At 32.7% G+C, this 20,608-nt stretch overlaps 3 protein-coding genes across 3 annotated transcripts; all 3 read left to right on the forward strand.

The window, feature by feature from the left end:
* The first annotated feature begins 4,865 nt into the window (after positions 1-4,865).
* LOC147388432 (agamous-like MADS-box protein AGL30) lies at positions 4,866-6,280 on the forward strand. The gene is made up of 4 exons (XM_086418235.1): positions 4,866-5,056; positions 5,935-5,994; positions 6,089-6,107; positions 6,212-6,280. The coding sequence occupies exons 1-4, from the start codon at positions 4,866-4,868 to the stop codon at positions 6,278-6,280; spliced, it is 339 nt and encodes a 112-aa protein (XP_086274361.1).
* An 843-nt stretch (positions 6,281-7,123) lies between these two features.
* On the forward strand, positions 7,124-10,677 carry LOC147388433 (uncharacterized). The gene is made up of 6 exons (XM_086417574.1): positions 7,124-7,134; positions 7,229-7,290; positions 8,404-8,500; positions 9,208-9,255; positions 10,264-10,334; positions 10,415-10,677. Exons 1-6 carry the CDS (start codon positions 7,129-7,131, stop codon positions 10,542-10,544), a joined length of 414 nt encoding a protein of 137 aa, XP_086273700.1. The 5' UTR covers positions 7,124-7,128; the 3' UTR covers positions 10,545-10,677.
* A 7,604-nt stretch (positions 10,678-18,281) lies between these two features.
* LOC147388434 (agamous-like MADS-box protein AGL30) lies at positions 18,282-19,455 on the forward strand. The gene is made up of 4 exons (XM_086418236.1): positions 18,282-18,466; positions 19,084-19,143; positions 19,257-19,275; positions 19,387-19,455. The coding sequence occupies exons 1-4, from the start codon at positions 18,282-18,284 to the stop codon at positions 19,453-19,455; spliced, it is 333 nt and encodes a 110-aa protein (XP_086274362.1).
* The last annotated feature ends 1,153 nt before the right edge of the window (positions 19,456-20,608 follow it).

Here is a 20,608-nt window from a genome sequence, read left to right on the forward strand (position 1 = left end):
CCATTATTATCAACTATTTTGATAAGTTTCAGTGGTAACTTCATATATTTAGTGATAATAACTTTTTAAATTACATAAATGAATAAATTTATCGAGATACGTGAATACTTCAAAATCATATACTAGTAAATAATTGGACCAAAAGTTTTATCTGTTTAACATATTACATGCTCGAGATGGGTCTTGTAATTTGATGCATTATCGTTTTTCAAAGTTCGTTTGCTGATGATGGGAGCGTGGGGGAAGTTTGTTATTGACGCACTGCATAGCAACAATTTATAGTTGTGGCTAACTCTCTAATTTTTGTAACGACCTAAAGTTGGCTTTAAAAGTCCATTATTATCAATTTTTTTGAAAGTTTCAATGGTAACTTCATATATTTAGTGACAATAACCTTTTAAATTAGTGGGAATATAAAATTGGGTGGATTTACATATAATATATTTTATTATATTTTTAGTGATGATTTGTTTCTCATAGCTAAAGGTATAATTTTTATTGTTAATTTTTAAAAGATGCAAGTAAAATATTTAATCACAGGACTTTTAGTTGCGATAAAAATATTGACACTAAAACCTTTAGTGGCAGCTTTTGAATATTTACCCACCCATGGGTTGCCTAAGTGATAAGGTCGAGCACGTGAAGTGTGGGTTAGGCACACATCACGGGTTCGATTCCCCTGTTGGGTTTTTTCATGATTTAACTGGGGGATCATGGTAGTGAGTTGTTGTGGTAGTCCTCCCCGAGATTAGTCGTGGTGCGCACAAGCTGGCCCGGATACTCAGTTAGCAAAAAAATAAAAATAAATAAATAAATAAAAAATAAAATAAAATAAAATAAAAACTTTTGAAGATTTTGTAACGAAAAATATTACGGCTAAATATCAAGTTTCTTGTAATGTATGGCTTTTCAATTACTAGTTGCAATATTTTTTCTTTCTTATAATCTATTATCTAGGCTTAAAAACTTTATAAAGTGCAAAATTAATTGTTTTTTTTTTTTTTTCACTTTCTTTTAAGCTACCTTCAAGGCTTAATTCCTTTATATTAGTACAAAATTAATTCATAATCACTTTTATGAACATTTTAAGCTTTCTGATAGTTTTAGGGGTACTTCTAGTTTCCTTAATCATCTTCAAAGAGAAAAGGTACTTCTAGTTTCCTTATGGATATATACTGGAATATACATGTTTCACTATGATCAGTTACTTTAATTGGCAAAATGATCTCCCAAGACAAACTTATTAGTAACTTTAATTGAAATTTCATGATATATGCATGTCTTGAAGTATATTTGTGATATTATTTTTATTTTGCATTTTTTACCAAATGGGTGAGTGAGAAGTCATCAACAGTATTGAACCTACTATACCTGTTATTAAAATATTTAGCAAATAAGAAATATCCCCTATTCGGCAATCAAGGTTTTACCAAAATGGTTATCTGTTTTTATTGCATTTAAAAAAAAAAAAATTTATCAACTTATTTCTAACTTCAAATAAATGTCTATGTTAAGCGAGACTCACTTAAATCTTCGTCAGAATCAGAGGTATGCGTGTGACTTCAGACCTCAACAATCATATAACTTATAAAGATATCTCTTAAAAAATATTTTTATATTGAATATTTGTCATCATTGCATAGTAACATTTTCTTCAATAACTTTTTGAGATTTTGTACTATTTATTTATATTTCATTGTACAAAAAGAGATTGTTTTTAACCATCTAGGTTAACTAGAAGGTGGCACGTGCAAGCACGCATGTATGAAAAGGGTTTACCTGTAATTTCCGTTAGTAACTTTTTTCAGATTTTGCATTATTAATGTATATTTTCGTTGTAAAAAAAAGGAAAAACAATTGCATTTTTTGCTTAGGAGAAAAAGAAGAGATTGTTTTCAAAGATTTTTATATAAAAAATTTAGTTAGCATTCAATGCTTTATATATATATCCACCCACAGGTACAAATTTTAGAAATTCTTGTGAGGGTTATAGCGGCAGATTTTTTTCCAACCGTTGTTATCAATTGGAGTAGCATAAAAATCTTGACAGGGGGACTGAAGTTCCCCAGTCCACCCAAGTGGAAGGTTGTGAATTCAACCTAAACATACGATATATCATGTCAACGTAACAAGTTAGTAGGTTTGGAGGTTAGGTTATATATGCATAGGCACCGATGCTCACACGCGTATCTATCGTATAATATGCAAGCATATGCAGATGTACATACACCCTCGAAGTCCAGCACGTGTGCATTTGTCTGTACATACATATGTAAGGAGAGTTTCCTCTAGAGAATAAGTAGTGAGAATTGATTATGTTTTTAAAGGTACATCATGTCAGCGGGATTCCTACAATGAAACTCTTCGGGAAATCCATAGTTGCTGGATCCTCTCACCAGAGGTACATAACTTGTATTAGATTCATAATCTAAAGAGCGTTTAATAAGTTCTTTTTTATGCTTGTGTACACTATTGAAACCATAATTTTTGTTGCAGAAACTTGGCATGTCTTGGAAAGACCAGCAGACAAAATGAGAATGGCGGTGAAAGGGTGAAAGAGTCGAATCAATCCCATTGGAAACGACAATAGTAGCAGAGAGTGACCAGTCGAATTCAGGAGTGGACATGGCATGATATTTGTCTTCTCCCCTAATAGAGAGCTTGCATGAAGAATCCTTTAGGATTCCCATTTTTTTTTTTTTAAGAAATAAAACCATTAGATTTAAGAAAAACCATTACTATCCTGCTTAGAATATTTTCTCTATTGTTTAGATTATATGTTAAATTGGTCTTATTGACTAATGCTTGAACCATAGTACTGGATTTTAATTATACCTGGTATGAGACTGCTTTTAGATATTATCTTTGAGTAACTTTTGCGAAGTATTTTTTGCAATATTGCTTTTCCTAACCCAGTCCTAAACCATCATTGGGCCTAAATCAGTTAATTCCACAGACCATTCAAATGAGTGCAGCATATTTTCAAGCTTTATAAAATATTAAATTTATGTATTTTTGGAATTCGTTTGGTTTTATTTATCTTTCATCAAACTAGAGGTAATCTTTATCCTAGTTGAAAAAGATTTAGAGATGAGAGTATACTTGTTCTTTTATGATGTAAAACCATAAATCTAATTATATATTACAAATGTACAATATAATAACGGACCTGGTCAAGCTGGATTCGACATTTTAGAACCTAAGCCTAAACTGAATGAATGGGTTAAAAGCTTCTGAACTTGACCCTACCTTTACAGGTTCAATATCAAAGCTCTAGACCTTGTTTTTTCAGACAAACCAGACCTGGTTCTAGCGCGTCAACATGCTAAACTAGCAGGTGTAGTGAGAACCCACGACATAATAATAATAATAATAATAGTAGTATCTTCAAGGTAATTGGATTTCAAATCTAGAAATAATTTTAAAACAAACCTACTTCTTTCACATCCCCATCGACCTTTTCGAACCACAAATCCCTGAGATACCACTTGTTAATCCATGATGTAGTCATGTTAACACCCATATAGTAGATTATAATACACAGACAATTAGAAGTATAAAGTGTTCTCATAGAATCTGTATGGAATGAAAAGAAAATTAAAATCAATAAGACGATGACGAAACAAAGTTACAAACCCAACAAATACATAACAACAACTAGGTATTAATGGTGTGGAAAATTAAGTTCATATCTCTTTGAGGTCATACAAATGATCAAGTAACAGGTTGGTTCCGAAAAAATTGTTTTCTTTTGTTTGTTAGTTGTTTTGAACGTCATGATGTTTTGAGAGCCAAAAACAACAAATTAGTAGATGTGTATGTTGTTTTTGTTTGCCTTTATTAAGATTAAATGAGATGGATGAAGATCCATCCAACATAAGCTTTGATCCACTACGGTTGGCAATTGAGCAGATTTGATCAGATTAGTCTAAGTTGGTACCAATCCAATAAGTTCTTTAATTATTAGATTTGGACCCAATATAATGAACCTATTGGAACAAAAGCAAATCAATATTTTAAAACAAAATTAATCGAACCCAAAGGACCATGTGGAACCTTACCCAATATAAGTTGTTTTTGTTTTTTTTTTTAAGTTCTTAGATTTTTTTCCTCTACATTGGCGGGACATTGGATCATGTTTTTGTGTACACGTAAACACGACATTCCTGATTTACCATCTTTGGATACTGCTCCTACATTGATTATTGGATTCTTATATGAAAACAGACAATTTTCCGTCTCCTATTGTGTATATTGAATTAAGATGCTAGTTTCATGAATACAACCTAAATTAATTTCATATATTGAATTAAACTAATACCCGCCCGTGACAAGAAATAATCAAATCACATCAAATGGCTATAAATCAGAAATCAAGTTTATTTGTGTTGTGTAGGCCCATCAATGCAGCCAATGAGATTTTTAATCTAATCTTTTAAGAAATCCATGATTCAAATTTTGTTACCACATTTGGTTTTCCCGGAAAATGAAGCAAATTTGGAAAGTTTAACACTAAAAATTCCATAAATACACCTAAAATTCTGAACGTTGATTGACGAGACATACTCAAATCCAATGGCTATAAATCAGCCTTATTTTTTGTGTAGGCCCACAGAAGGGAAGGATAAACATTCATGTGAAGTTCATTTTAAGTAATCCAGCACTACATGAGCTTCAATCCATAAATTCTTTTATTGGACTTTGTGAACAAATGAAATAAAATCTTACATCTCTATATTTCTTATCTTTTGTCATAAATTGTCCTTACTGGATTTATAACACCAACATTAAGACAGTCTTAAATTCTTAGCTCATAGAGGTCTATAAATCATTATTTGTTTCTTGAGATCAAAGGAGTCTGAGAAATGGGGGGAGTCAGGGTCAAAGTAAGAATAGAGAGGTTAGATACTCCTATTCGCAGGCAGAAAACTTACGCTAAGAGAAAGGCAGGTGTAATGAAGAAGGCGAGTGAACTTGCTACACTATGTGATGTTGAACTTGCCGTCTTAACTTTCTCATCAACTGGTAAACCTTCTCTATGTGTTGGCGGAAAGAGGTGATTATCCTTCTTTTTTTCCTTGGTTTTTTTGTATAATTTCTTCCTCTCTCTCTCTCTCTCTCTCTCTTTTTTTTTTTTAATGAATTAGTTAATAAATTGAGTGTAGAAGAGATGATGATGTTGAGATTAATAAGTCGAAAGACTAGAAAAGATAAAATTAGAAACAAACATATTTGGAAAATTTTTAAGATTTATAAACGATAAACTAAGATAAAGTCATTAGAAATAGTTGAAGGGTCAAAAATCAAGGATATTCAATGAAGACCCATCAAAATCCAAGTTAGAAGAAATATTCAAGTTGAAGGGCAAAATAAAATGAGAGCAGGCATTTTTAAGAAAAACAAAAGCAACGAAGGACTAGAAGAAAAAAATAAGATGAAATCACATAATGATTTTACGTGGATCCCTCAAGATTGAGGTACGTTCAAGGATCACACCAATTCCATTACAAAGGGAAAACTTGCAATTACGGATTGATCATTTCACAAAAAAGAGAAATATATATCCTAACCCTAGGAAAATATAATTAGGATTTTACATAATATTAGTAAAATTACAAAAATACCCTTGATGAGTATTATGTTAAATGATAATCAATAATCCATCCTGACCACTAGCGTAAGGGTCCACAAACTATAACAAATATGAACAAACTCTCAATAATATAAGACTTAGCTCTGGACTAATTAAATAAAAGGAGAGACAAGACTCGGGTCCATCTCCGAATGGATGAAGCATTGTTGTTTTGTTGTAAAGCATATTCAAAAAATATATAAATTGTCAAAAACTTGCTTGATTAGTCTTATTTTTTTCTTGTTGAGATTGCTTGCTTGGTTACAACGTTTAGTTGACACTTCATACATTTTTTGGTTCAGTGATTTAGCTTCCATGGTTGAGAAGATGTCCAAAATGACACTACAAGAAAGATCATATTGGTGTGTAGTTCATATATTTCCTGAGGAAATCAATTTAATTTATTCATATAGGTGTGTAGTCTAACTGAAACCTTTTTCTTCTTTCTTGTGACAGTAAACGTAAGACTGTTCAGGTAAGTGCTAGCTTTTATTTTTTTTAAACAATTAATAGATCGAATTAGATAGGAATTGTTGTTTTCTGTCATAATTTATTCTTTTCTATCTGTTGATATGGCAGACATTGCAAAAATCCTACAAACATTTCGATCATGAAGTTGATCCAAGAAACTTTTCCGAGAATGGGTAGAATTCTTATCCTTTATATATCCTCAAATTGATTCCAAATGTACACTAAATAAAAATAAATTTACCAAAACGTTCGAGAAAGATGGGTAAATTATCACACTAGTCAAGTTCTCCAAATATGTATCAAAAATTCAAAATGGGTTCTTATCCATTTTGGTGAAACACTTATTTTATGAACAAATTAAATTTTCCGGGGGTGGTTCATAGTTATATAATTCCCCTTTGTATATTAAAAATCTTCTATACCCATGTCATAAGAGTTTAACAAATGACCAAGGTTTTGTTCATAATAACCAAAAGACCTACAATATATAAAAGCAAACTTCTCACATAAATCAGAAAGTTTTGGATTACTCTTCCTAATGGCACTATGTACTTTTTTCTCCTCTTTTTCGATTGATCTTTACTCTCTCTATGCCATAGTGAAAGTTCTTGGTAATCTTCACTCATGGGAGTTCTCTGATGTCGAATTTCTGTAGATCCATGTCGTCTCATGCCTTTGCGGAGAATTTTTAGAGCTACACTCAACTCTCCCAATGCCTTTTCGATGATCTCTTCCACTTTTTTGACTACAAATATTGCTATTTACATGTTTTCATATTTAAGATTAGCAAAAAAAAACATGTTTTCATATATAAAAAGATATTGAAAAAGGAAACTATAGAGAACTTATATTTCGAAAAAAATAAGTTGATTACCAAAACGGTTAAAAAACAATTTTGATAAATCTTCTGAAAACCTGACTGGTAATATATCTTACCCATCTTTCTCTACAGTTTCAATGAAATACTATGAATAAAACTAAATTCTTATGTTGGCTTCATGTTTGATCTCTGTAGGATAGGAAGAATGGAGGTATGCATCTCTGGACATGGTTGTATTATATAATAATTATTATTATTTAACAAATAGAACGGATTTTCATTATCGCTTCAAGTTATTTTTGTAGGAGCTTCAGCGTGAATTGAAGCAATTGCAGCTAAAACTTCTTGAGAAGCGCATTACACTGAGGTATCCAATCTTTTGCTTTATCCGGAATCAAAGTCCAATTTTGTTCAGTATTTGATTTTCTTATAATTTTACGGTGTTCATGAATGGATAAAACTTTTGATCAGGATACGGATTTGAAATATTTACATACTTTTATATAAATAAATTTTGTATTGAATTTACCTTTATACTCTTTTTGTTTTTCAAGACTTATATAAAAAATCAAATGGGTATAAATATAAATACACTTCGAAGGTATTTACACAGATAAATAAATTTATCAAGTAATGTAAATTTTTGAAAATCATATGGCATTACATAATTGGACAAAAATATTAGCTCTTTCCATATTTTTCACTAAATTATTTTTAGAATAATAATTTTCTGACGCCCCCTATGCCCTCGTCACAGAATCGTAGATCATTTGCCTTGAGATACACAGAACCATAAATCTTTTTCTTGTGTATCCCAAGGCAAATGATCTACGATTCTATGATGGTGGCATATGTCAAAGAGGGGGCACTAGATTATCACGACTCTTTTTTTTTTTATCTATCTTTAGAAAATTTAATTTACTAATACACAAATGGAAGCCAAGCAAGCCCCAACACCCCCATCCCTCCCTCCTTGAGCAAAACAACATTACCTCTCAAGAGCCGTCTTGTTATTGGTGCATTATGGGAAGGTGGGGTCGGGGTCGGGGTGGGGGGAGTCTATGTTTGCAATTCTTTTTACTGTCTTACAAGAAACTTTGGAGACTTAAACTATTTATAATTGTATAAAATTAATTAATAATTACTTTTTAATGTTTTTTTAATAACTTTCTTATTAGCTACTTTCTATGCTTGAAACCTTTATATGGATTTTTTAACGTGTGCCCACGTTAAAATGCAATAACTCCACTTTGAGAATTGGATTTTGTTTGGAAAATGCCCTTAAAAAATTAGTTTTGACCAAAATACGCTTAGATTCCAATTTCCAAAGAGTTGTACACAGTTGGTGTGGCGTTAGTAAAAGTTGGTGTGGCAATAGTAAATATCAAAATTAATTCATAGTCACTTTTATGAACATTCTAAACTTTCTAGTAGTTTCAGTTTTTTTTTTTTTTTTTTTCTGATATTTTTCCTCTTTCAGTGCATGGATGAACCCAGAAAAGATCAATGACCTGGCTCAGCTCAAAGCAATGGAAAAAACTATAATGGGTTCCCTTAGTCTTCTTAAAAGAGAAAAGGTACTTCTAGTTTCTCTATAGATACTGAAATATACATGTTTCACTGTGATTAGTTTCTTTAATTGGCAAAATGATCTCCCTAAGACAAACTAATAAGTAACTTTAATGGAAATTTCATGATATATAAGTATATCTGTGATATCAATTTTTGGGTTGTTTTACCAAAGAATAATTATTTTCTGATTCCCCCCTCTGACATACGGTCCCTCATCACAGAACCATATATCATTTGCCGCGGGATATGCATAATCATAAATCTTTTTCTTGTGTATCCCAAGGCAAATGATCTACGACTATGTGATGGGTGCGTCAGATTATCATGACTCTTTACTAAATTGGATGAGTGAGAAGTCAAAAATACTGTACCTACCATACGCATTTTTAAAATATTTAGCAGATAAAGAGAAATCCCCTATTTGGCAATAGAATATTTTACCAAACAAGTTATCTAGTTGTTATTGCATTTTTTATTTTAACTCCCTTTTTCAAACTTCAAATAAATGCCTATGAAAAGTTTAAAAATAAATTTAAATTTGTTTTACTTCAGTTTACCTTTACTATCACTTTGTTTGATCATCCATGACGACACTTCCATTTATTTGTTAGATCTAAAGGGTCTTGCTAATTACCAAGCTTATCTTTCATTACTAAAAATGCTTTGAAGTAATAAAATGGGCTTTTATATGAATAACCTTCTGTCTTTATAGGAGGATTTGATCCACCGCGGCTCTTTGAAGTCTTTGTCTGTTTCAAAGGTATGTACGTGCTTTTATACCTAAACAATCATAATTTCTTTTAAAGATATCCCTTAAAAATAGACTAATGTACATTCCCTGATGTGACAGTGATAGAATTATAGATCTTTTAACTTGTGTATTACGAAGAAAAAGATCTATGGTTCTGTCACTGCCACATCAAGGAGCATATAAAGAGCTTCAGATTATCAGGACTCTTAAAAATATTTTTATTAGTCTTTTAATAATGTATTTAAAAAAACAAAATCAAGATGAGTTTTGTTGTCATTATTAGTGATTATTTTGTCAATATTATATTGATGTAACAATGACAACAACAACACTATGTTCAGTGACATGGTGGTGTGCATGGATGCAGAGATGTTTTTCACTCATATATTGAGGAAAATCATCACATCCATCTTTCTTATATACATTTCATTGTACAAAAAATGCTTGCCTTTTGCCATTAGGGTGAATATAGGCAAACATTTATCATCATTGTATAAGAAATATTTCCGTTGAGAGCCTTGCTATAAATGACTCAAAATACCACTCGAAGTAGTGTATGTATCCAGAGAACCATCTATTTTCCTTGACTATATAACACTTGTACCTAGAGAAAAAGTATCTACGGTTTCTTGCACACTCAAGTACACTCTCAGTGCTACTTCGAGTGTTATTTCTAGTTACGTTAGCATTTTTTGTCCATCAATAAGTTTTTTGAGGTTTTGTATTATTAATACATACTTCATTCTACATTAACCCCCCCCCCCCCCCCCCCCCAAAAAAAAAAAAAAAAAAAAAAAAAACAAAGATTGCTTTTTATATTTTGGAGAAAATAATTATGAATTTCAAAGATTTTTATAATTAGTATCGATTTTTTGCATGTCTCCACCAAAGTGGGAGGTTGTGAATTCAATATACAGTCAAGCACGTGTGCATTTACGTGTATGCATGTGCATGTGCACGTGAAGGTAGAGACTTTCCTCTAGATAAAAGTAGTGAGAATTGATTTTGATTTTAAAGGTACATCATGTCAACTTGACTCCTACATTGAAACGCTCCGGGAAATCCACAGTTGGATCCTCTCAGCCAAGGTACGTAACTTGTATTGGCTCGGTAACATAAAGAATGTATAATAATTTTTATTTTCTTACGCCCATAATTTTTGTTGCAGAAACTTGGCATCTCTTGCAAATACCAACATGCAAAATGAGAATGGCGGTGAAAGTGTCGAATCAATCCTATTGGAGACAACAAAAACAACAGGGAGTAATGAATTGAACTCAGCAATCTCCATGGAATGATATTTATCTTTTTTAGGATTAAAACCAGACCATGACTGTCCTATTAAGTATTTTTCTTTGTTGGTTTGATTATATTTTGAATTTATCTATATTGGCTCATTCTTGAACCATAATATTGGATTTTGTCATATTTGATATAAGACTGCATTTTTAGATATTATCTTTTTGAGTTAAATTTGGAAGTTGTTTGGTGTGATCTTTCATCAAAGTAGGATCCCAATCTCCATCTTAGTTAAAAAATATTTAGACATAGGAGTGAATTGTTCTTTTATGGTGTGATTTTAGATTTTTTTAAATATTTGCTTTGTAAAACATATACAAGTTGTGCTGGAGTGACCTCATAGCGCACTTTTTGAATAGAAAGTGGATAGGAATCATTGGTATTTTTCACTCGTATCTTGATGATAAGCATCTATGGTTTCCATACACTTCTCACGTCAAGAAGTGCGAAATGAGTTTCCAGCCTAAGGTTACTTCAGCATTATTCTATGAATCGTGATAATCTAACTGTCCCACGTGGCAAACTCAATTGACTACCCTGATGTGACAAGTTTGGAATGATAGATCTATGCTCCTTGGGACACATGATTCCCAAAGAGCACAGATGTACGGTCCCGAACTTTTCACATCAGGTAGTCGATTGACCATGCTCGTAGTTTAGTCAGATTATCTCGACTCTCTATGAATAACAAAAGCAAAACCACGTGGCAGCAAAAGGGAGCTATGAAATATCTAAACATTATCTTTGGCACCAACGATAAACAAACCATCTTCACCGTTTAACCCTCTTTGAGCCTAAAAACCAAACTAAAGCACACATGGCTTCTCCTTCTCGTTCTTCTTCTTTATCTGATTCAACTCAGACGACAAAGTGTGCTGTCAAGTTCGTCTCCAATTGTGCGGGATTATACTTATCTTCTCTCCTAATGGAGAACCTGATGATGAATCCTTTAGAATCCCCTTTTTTAAAGGAAATAAACAGTTAAATTTAAGAACAAACCATTACCATCGTGCTTAGAATTTTTTTTCTCTATTGTTTAGATTTTAAGTTAAATTGATCTTGAATAATGCTTAAACCATAGTACTGGGTTTTAATTATATTTGGTATAAGACTGCTTTTAAGTATTATCTTTGAGTAACTTCTGAAAAAAAACTGTTTTGGTAGAAGTTATACTTTGCAATTATAAAGAAGTTGTTTGGTAATCTCATCAATTCGATCACAGAAGTACTTGAGTACTGAAAAGAAGAAAGTGATCTTGTGAGAGCTATGGTTGTCAATGGACGGCTTTGAACCGAGCTTGGATGAGCCCTAACCCAGTCCTAAACCCCCATATGGCCTAAATCAGCAAAGTCCACGCCTGAACAAATGAGTTTGGATTGATTTTCACGTTTTATTTGATATTAAATTTATGAAAACTTAGAAGTCGTTTGGTGTTATCTTTCATCAAAATAGGGACCCAATCTCCCTCCTAGTTGAAAAACATTAATTAGAGATCATGAGAGAAAACTTGTTCTTTAATTGATGTTATTCAACCTTTTTCGCTTACTCCAAGTTTAAAAATCTTGAAAGGTTTTTGGTTCAAGCCTAAACTGGGTTGGTTCAAACTCAACATCGGGAAATCCAGGTAATTCAGGAGTTGATTGCTAAATAAGAGACAATCATGGTCAACTGTTTATTCCGTCTAGCTTCACTATGTGAAAACTGGAAAATTCTACAGAAAAAATTGACAGGCCAAGGCCCACAAATTTAAGCAACCGAATTTTGACGGTCTAGGACCGTTGAAATTCTTGATGTTCCCAGAATTGACGGCTTGGAGCTGTCAAATTTCTCTCATCCTTCATTAATTTGATAGATTCGGCCCGTCAAAAAGAAAATTTTGACAATGAAAAATTCGACACCAATTCGACCTCTTGGTTCGTCGAATTTTATGAAATTTGACGGCCCAAGGCCATCAAACTTGGGTTTTTTTCACATTGTGCTTCTTAGTGGGTTGGGTACCAATAATAGAGTAGAATTTTAAGCTCTCTTCCATGGAATAAAGCTTATATCTTTTGGGGGCAAAAGCTTGGAGATTGAATTAGACTCAAAGTTTCTTGTTGACACGTCGAAGAGTGACGAAGGTTCTTGGTCTTTGGAATTGATGCAGGCGAAGAATAATCTTTTAATTAGTTCGTTGATTCTCAAAAGAATTTCGAACAATTAGGCATAAAAAACTCGTTGATTCACACAGAATATTAAATAATTGGAAAAGTAAGAGAAAACTCTCTAAAATCATAAATTTTATCAATCAAAATTTTGTCTCCCATAGTGGAGTTATAATACTCTTAATAAAAAAGAATCTTACTCCTTGAAAACCACAAAAATGGTGAAAAAAAAAAAAAAAAAATACCAAAATGTAAAAATAACTAGGGATGCAACTTGGTTTGGTTTGAGGTCAAATTGGAACCGAACCGACTAGAACTGAACCAAATTCCATTGGAACCAAACCACCCAAATCAAACTAAAGTTGGTTTGGTTCTATGGGTTGCCAATATTCTATAAATTATAAGTACCATTTTTTAATGAAAAAATAAACATAAAAATTCATACAATAAATCATTATTTTATCTATAAAAAGTCATTAATTTATCCCTAAAAGATCATTAATCTATGTCCTAACACCTAAAATAATTCATAATAATAATTATATACATAAATAATTATTTATTGCATAAGGGTTCGGTTCTATACAAGCTTGATCCGAGAACAAAATTAAATTAATTGGTTCTCCATTTACGTAATCCGAAACCAAATCGTGACTTGTTCCAAACTGAAACCAAACCACCTCCAAAGCTATCGATTTGGTTCGGTTCTCGGTTTGAACTGGACCAAGTTGTACCCCTAAAAATAACCGAAGTATGGAAATAGATACTACTTAATCCTAGAAGTAAGGCAAAATTTACGGTACGTGATTTTGACTTCTATAATATAGTTATTAACAAAACAAAGCATTCCTAAAATAGCGAAAACTTTAAAAAATAGGGTAAACGAATGAATCAAGCTTAAAAATAAAAAGCCAATACCTATGGATCTTGAAGATCACAACTTTTCTATTCATGAATGGGTCTCAAACCAATAGTGTTCATTCAGTGTCCAACATCAAAATCCTTCTTGATGATTTTTTCAACATGTCTGGCCTTCAAACCAATGTTGATAAAAGTTACTTATTCTTTAGTAGCTCATGTACTAACAATGATTTTAATCTTCATACTCTATCTTTTAGAGAAGGAAAATTTTCAATTCGGTACTTAGGTCTTCCTTTGTTTTTATCTCGGTTGACTTCTTCCATGTGTTATCCTTTGATTGAGAAAATTTAGAAGTGAATAGAGAGATGGAAATCTTATTTCTTATCTTTTGCGGGTAGGCTTAAGCTTATTAAATAAGTTCTTTCTTCTTTTCAAATTTATTGGTCTACTTGTTTCTCTTTGCCAAAAGGGGTTATTAACAAAATTGAGTCTTTGTTAAATTATTTTCTTTGAAGTGATTTCTATTCTAGAAGGTCTTTTCATCCAATTAGTTGGTCCAAAGTTTGTCAACCTTTTAAAGAAGGTAGACTTGGAATTAGAAGGATTAAAGATTGGAATACCATTGGACTTATGAAAATTAGAAGGATTAAAGATTGGAATAGTAGTTTGTGGAGCGATTGGATGAGAAAGAAGTATGTTAAAAATGGGAGCATTTGGAGATGTACCCCTCCAAATGATTCCTCTTGGGCTTGGAGAGGGATTCTAAAAGTCTGAGAGGTTTCTAAAAATCATATTAGATTTTAGTGGGGGATGGAACCTCAGTTCAGTTTTAGAATGACCTGTAGTTAGAGGGTGGTACATTGATTGATCAATTTGAGAGAAGATCCGTGGTTCGTATGAATAGTACTATTAATGCGTTGGTTTCTGATTTTGCAGGGAGTAATGGATATGAGGGGCTAGTTAGAGATGAGCTTCAATTAATTGAGATTGCAAATCTAGTTGAAAATCATCATCCTCCTTGATCGAATGAAAAAGATAAGATAGTATGGAAGGAAACTTCAAATGGAAGCTTCACTTTAAAATCAGTGTGGGATTCAATTCGAAGACATGAGGTAGAGAGCAATTAGCATAAAGTGGTTTGGAATAAGCTAAAGATTCCACGCCATTCCTTTATTGTTTGGCTTGCGATAAATAAAAGTCTATTGACAGTAGAGAATTCCATTTTATAAAAAATCATCAAAACATGAATACAATGATAATAATAAAAAAAAAATAGCAAAAATCTTGGTTCACAAAATGTTGTAATCTTTTCATTGATTGATATGTAAATGTATGAACGTTTGCTGAAGACGAAGACAGTCAATTACAAATAACATTGATTTGGACATAGTGTAATGGAGAAATAAGATTCATTGTTGTCGATGAGTTTTGATATGAAATTCAGAAGTAAGATTCCTTATTCGTTTAGTGATTTAATGAAGATGAACAACAACAATAACAACAAATTGTAAGTAAATGTCCTCTTTAATTTTTACTTTCCATTTACTTTAAGTTCTTTAATAAAATTAAGGTTTTACCCCCCATTTCGGAACAATGGGAATGGTTTCAAGATCCAAATCTCAAAGGATCAAAATCCAAATTTTGGTTTCAAGAACAAACCATATTTTTCGACGTTTTCGGCAAGTTTTCAAAATGTAATAACTTTCGTATAACTTTGAATTAGATTACAAAAACTATATGGTGTCGAATCTCGTGATTGAGACTTTCATTTCGAAAAATCCATTTTCAATTTCGAGAACTTTGAAAATTTGAGTTTCCGACACTTAGCCAAATTTTCACCAGCTTTCCTTGATTTTAACAGCTTTGGTCCCGTGCATCGTCGGAACCTTATTTTTTAATAAACTTTGATGATTTTCAATGGAAAGACCAAAAGAATGACTAAAAGATTGGAAATTGATGGTTGATTTGAAAAGATGAAAAGTGAGAATGTCGAGAGAATGAAAAAAGTGAATGAACGGTAAAATGTCAGAATCACACCCGAGGGGTGATGTCTGCATTTTACATTGTATGTTGTATGTAGGTTGGTGAAAGGATATCCAGATTATTAAATAAAGGTTTGTATGTTTATTTCCGATTATGTTAGCGTGTGTGGTGAATACTGTTATTTATTTTTAGGCCGGGTGGCCACAGTTGCATGGTAGGAACTGGATATCCTTTCTCAACCCTGTTTTGTTAATTTCTCTTTTGTTTTAAATGAAAAATCATATATATACGTAGTTATTTTGTGAGCTGTTAAAGGGTTTGTGAATGCCTGAAGGAATAGTGCGTCACATCATCCAGAGGGGTGCACTATCTTGGGATGTACGGTAAGGACCACCAAACTCATACGTGGTATGGGACGCGTATGAGAGTGGAGTCACAACTGGAATCCGGGTTCATTCCTTTCTTATCTTTACCAGTGACTGTGTATACAAGTGGAGTGTCATTGGGAATCACATGCACGCCTGATAGACATAGACGAAGATGATTGGTCAGTGATCACTAACAATCTAGTAGTAGTCGAACGTTCTGACACATCGAAAAGAGACCCATTGCTTACGGTCACGTCAAACGACCAGCCTGAGCCGGATAAATGGTCCCGCAAGCGTGGTAAACAACGACCAGTCACAAAATCAGGAACTATGATGTTATTGAGGAATATCATGTCCTGACTGAGAGCGATCCAGTCGTAAATCCCAACTCTTTAATTCCAATACTCCACCACTTGTATTATGTATCTGTTGTTATATTTCGAATTATAAACTGAAAAGCATGTCTATTATTTCAATGTTGTCAATAACTGTATTTGCATCAAATAGAAAATGTATACTTAGTATGGATGATTGATGATATGCGAAACTTTAAAATTGTTTAGTTGCTCATCCCTGGCTATATGTACCAGTTGATCGTATTTTATTCTGTAAAACCTTGCATGTGTTAAAATGTTCAGTATGCTTTATTCGATCATGTTTAGGGAGGGTTATTAATAGGAATTGGTAGTGGACTTACTGGGTAGCCATTGTTACTCATCCTTTCCTTCCTATTTTTTTTTAGTTTCAGCACTTGCAATTACCGAGACGGGCGTAGAGTCAGTAATTGAGGAGTATCCGGTCGATCAGATCGACGATCAGAGTTTATTGCCTGGTGAGCACTAGAGTTACATCCGTTAGTGTTGTCAGTTTCATCCAGGATGTATGTAATTTTTGGATTGAGAGTTTAGGCCTAGGTTAGAGTGAGGGTATTTTTGATAAGCCTGTATATTGATAATCTTCCGCTCTCTGATCTAATTACATGTTAGAGGTAATTAGTCTTCCGCTGTTATTCCTGTATCTACATCTTTATATTCAGGTTTTGTTATATATTGGTTTATCAGGTTTGAGTTCCGTGAAACGCTAACATAAACAGAGGAGACCATGCCGAAATTTCGAGGTGCCACCTAGTACCTTGAGATTTAGCAGTGGGATTTGTGTTAGCATTTGGTGGGCCGCCACACATACAAGCACAAATACAGAGAGAGAGAGAGAGACACCTCCAACTCTTCCTATCTATATTTAAATCTACAAATCCAATGCCAGAAAGTTTTTCTCGGATTTTCATCTTTCGGGTTGTAAAAAATAATTGTTGAATCTTGAGGAAGAGTTGTTCCTCTCACAAGGGTCGGATTTCTTCAATATTTCTTCTTTGATATGGATTCAGGAGAGTTTCTTAGCATCGAACCTCAAGAAGCAGATAGAGACAGACCTAGAGAGTCGACAAGAGATAGAGAATGAGAGAGGGAGAGATAGAAAAAAAATGTACGAGATTTGATCCAGTGTAAAACATATTCACAACTTAAGGCTAAAAACTATCACAATTAACAACGACCTTTAGCAGTCGCTTTTAGCGCAATAGTGGAGTCACTAAAGATGCTTTATGACGTAGTGACAACTCCACTTATTTAGCAAATATATATACAATTTAATAATTGGATCATGTTCTTGTGTACACGTAGACATAACATTCCCTATTTGCCATCTTTGGATCATGCTTCTACGTCCATTATAGGATTCTTTTATGAAGGCAGACATTTTTCTCTCTCATATTGCGAATATTGAATTAAGATGCTAGTTTCTTGAATACAACCTGAATTTCGTATATTGAATGAAACTAAAACGGGACCCATGACGAGAAATACTCAAATTGAATGGCTATAAATCATCAAACAAGCTTGTTTATGGTGTGTAGGCCCATCAATGCAGTCAATGAGATTCTTAATCTAATTTTAAGAAACCCATAGTTCAAATTTTATCACCAAATTTGGCAATTCTCCCCTGGTTTCCCAGAAAATGCAACAAAATTGGAAAGTTCAACTTGTACCATAACTACACCAAAAATTTAGTACATTGATCAAAACTAAAAATCCGCCCAAGATGAGACATTCTAAAATCAAATGGCTATAAATCACTGATCACAATTATTTTTGGTGCAGGCCCACCCAAGGGCATGATAAACATTCATGCATCAATGCACCCAATGAATCTTAACCTAAATTCTGTTATTGGACATCGTGAACAAATAAAAAAAATCTTCCAGCTATAAATTTCTGGTTTCCTTCCATAAATTTTCCTTGTTGGATTGAATTCATTGTCTATAAATTAATCGTTCTTTTTGAAAAGCAAATATTTGATTCTTGAGATCAAAGGAGTCTGAGAAATGGAGAGTGTCGAGCTAAGAATTGATAGGTTAGTCACAGCAATATGCAAGCAGATGTATTACTCTAAGAGAAAGGCACGTGTACTGAAAAAGGCTAGTGAACTCGCTACTCTATGCGACATCGAACTTGCTGTCTTAGTATTCTCATCGGCTGGTAAACCTTCTCTTTGTGTTGGCAGAAAGAGGTGACTATATCCCTTCCTGTTCTCTTTGGTTTTTGTATAAGTTCATCCTCTTCTTAACGAAGTAGTTAATACATTTCGTGTAGAAAGGATGAGGATGTTGAGATATGTCCATAGATCACACCGATTCCACTATGAAACGAAAACCCACAGCTAGGAAGATACGAGAAAATAATTTGCTCTCAGAATTTTTGTCACAATAGGTGCTCACAAAAATCTTTGATCCACCAATCACATGAGTCTTTGTGAATATAATGCATCCCTAATTTAAAAAACTACCCTTGTGATGTTTAACGTGGCATCATCACTATGATGGGAAATTCTGAGTAAAAAATCACTCAAAAACATTACTAGGGTTTTACATAACAAACCATAATGGGTATAAACTCGCTCTCAATAATATAAGACTTAGCTTTGGATTGAGTACAACTGAGGGACTGGACTCGTTTGGCTGACACCAAATGTTTAAGGCTTTGTTGTTGTTTTGTTATAAATTTTTTGGCAAAATGTATAAATGGCGGTCAGAATTCTTGCTTGATTAGTCTTAGCTGTCTTTCCTTGTTAAGATTGCTTGCTAGGTTACAAGGTTTAGTTTACACTTCATTCATTTTGTGGTTCAGTGATTTAGCTTCCATGGTTGAGAAGGCTTCCAAAATGACACTTCAAGAAAGATCAAATAGGTGTGTAGTTAATATTTACTGAAGAAACCAGTTTACTTTATTCAATTACTAATTTACAATTGAAATAGATTTTTTTTTAATAACTGAAATATTTTCAACTTTCTTGTCTACAGGAAACGTGAGATTCTTAATGTAAGATATAGCTTTAATTTTACTTAAATGAAAAAAAAATTAGATATATCGAATTACATAGGAATTGCTGTTTTCTGTCATAATTGATTTTCTTCTATTTATTAATGGCAGACATTGCAGAAGACTCACAAACTTTTCGATCACGTAATTGGTCCAATGAAGTTTTCCATTGATGGGTAGAATTCTGATCCTTTATATATGATCATCAATTTGATTCCAGATGCACATTAAATAATAATAAATTTACCAAAATGGTAAGGAAACACAGATAAATTATTATCACACCAGTTAAGTTCTCAATATATGTATTAAAAATCCATTTCGGTGAATTACCTATTTTTTGATCAATTTTGTGGGGGTAGCTAATGGTTAATTTTCTTCTATACCCATGTCATAAGACCATAAAAAATGACAAGGAATTTGTTTATGATTACAAAAATAAACAATTTCATTCGATTACATACAAAACAGCATTGTGCATGTTTTTCTCCTCATTTTCAATCGATCTTTACTCTCTCAATTCCATATTGAATGCTTTTTGGCCGATCTTCACTCTCGGGGGGTTCTCTGGTGTCAAATTTCTCTAGATTTATGTCTTCTGATGCCTCTGAAAATTTTTAGAGCTACGCTCAACGTCTTTTCAATGATCTATCTTGAGTTTAGTCCCACATCGGACACTCATTATTTCCTTGTCTCTCTCCTTATAAGCTCTTGGGCCTTTCCACTCATTGCCAATTGGTTTTGAGTTTGACCCCCTAATTTATCAATTTATGTGTTTTCTCATATAAAAAGATATTTAGAAAATAGACTATAGAGAACTTATATTTTGCAAACAAAAATTAGTAGATTACCAAAACGGTTAAAAAACATTTTTGATAAAGCTTTTGAAAACCTGACTGGTAATGTATCTTACCCATCTTTCTCTACCGTTTGGCTCCATGTTTGGTTTCTGCAAGGAAGAAAGAGAGGAGGTATGCATCCTTGACATGGTTGTGTTTGTTTATTTATTTTTACTAATAGAATAGATTCCATTATCACATCTAATTATTTGTAGGAGCTGCGAAGTGAATTGAAGAACCTACAGGAGAAACTTATTGTGAAGAGAAATAAACTGAGGTATACAATCATTTTTTGCTTTATCCCGAATTTAAATCACATTTTGTTGCAATATTTGATTTTGTTAAATTTTTAGGGTGTTTTACATAAACGGATAACACTTTTGATCCTACCACATAACGGATTTATGGATTTCAAATATTTTGACCTACTTCTGTGTAAAAAAAGACTTACTTATTCATCTATGTAAAAAAAGACTTATTTACAAAAATTATAT

The sequence above is a fragment of the Akebia trifoliata genome, chromosome 12 (genome assembly GCF_017979445.1).
Source record: "Akebia trifoliata isolate Shusen 1 chromosome 12, ASM1797944v1, whole genome shotgun sequence".
Lineage (NCBI taxonomy): Eukaryota > Viridiplantae > Streptophyta > Magnoliopsida > Ranunculales > Lardizabalaceae > Akebia > Akebia trifoliata.

Excerpts from the sequence above, each read along its gene's own strand:
- LOC147388434 (XM_086418236.1), top strand. The coding sequence starts at position 18,282 with ATGGAGAGTGTCGAGCTAAGAATTGATAGGTTAGTCACAGCAATATGC. Across the intron at positions 18,467-19,083 it reads CTTTGTGTTGGCAGAAAGAG|TGATTTAGCTTCCATGGTTG; the intron begins GTGACTATATCC and ends TTTGTGGTTCAG.
- LOC147388432 (XM_086418235.1), top strand. The coding sequence starts at position 4,866 with ATGGGGGGAGTCAGGGTCAAAGTAAGAATAGAGAGGTTAGATACTCCT. Across the intron at positions 5,057-5,934 it reads CTATGTGTTGGCGGAAAGAG|TGATTTAGCTTCCATGGTTG; the intron begins GTGATTATCCTT and ends TTTTTGGTTCAG.
- LOC147388433 (XM_086417574.1), top strand. Across the intron at positions 7,291-8,403 it reads GAGAAGCGCATTACACTGAG|TGCATGGATGAACCCAGAAA; the intron begins GTATCCAATCTT and ends TTCCTCTTTCAG. Across the intron at positions 9,256-10,263 it reads AGTCTTTGTCTGTTTCAAAG|GTACATCATGTCAACTTGAC; the intron begins GTATGTACGTGC and ends TTGATTTTAAAG.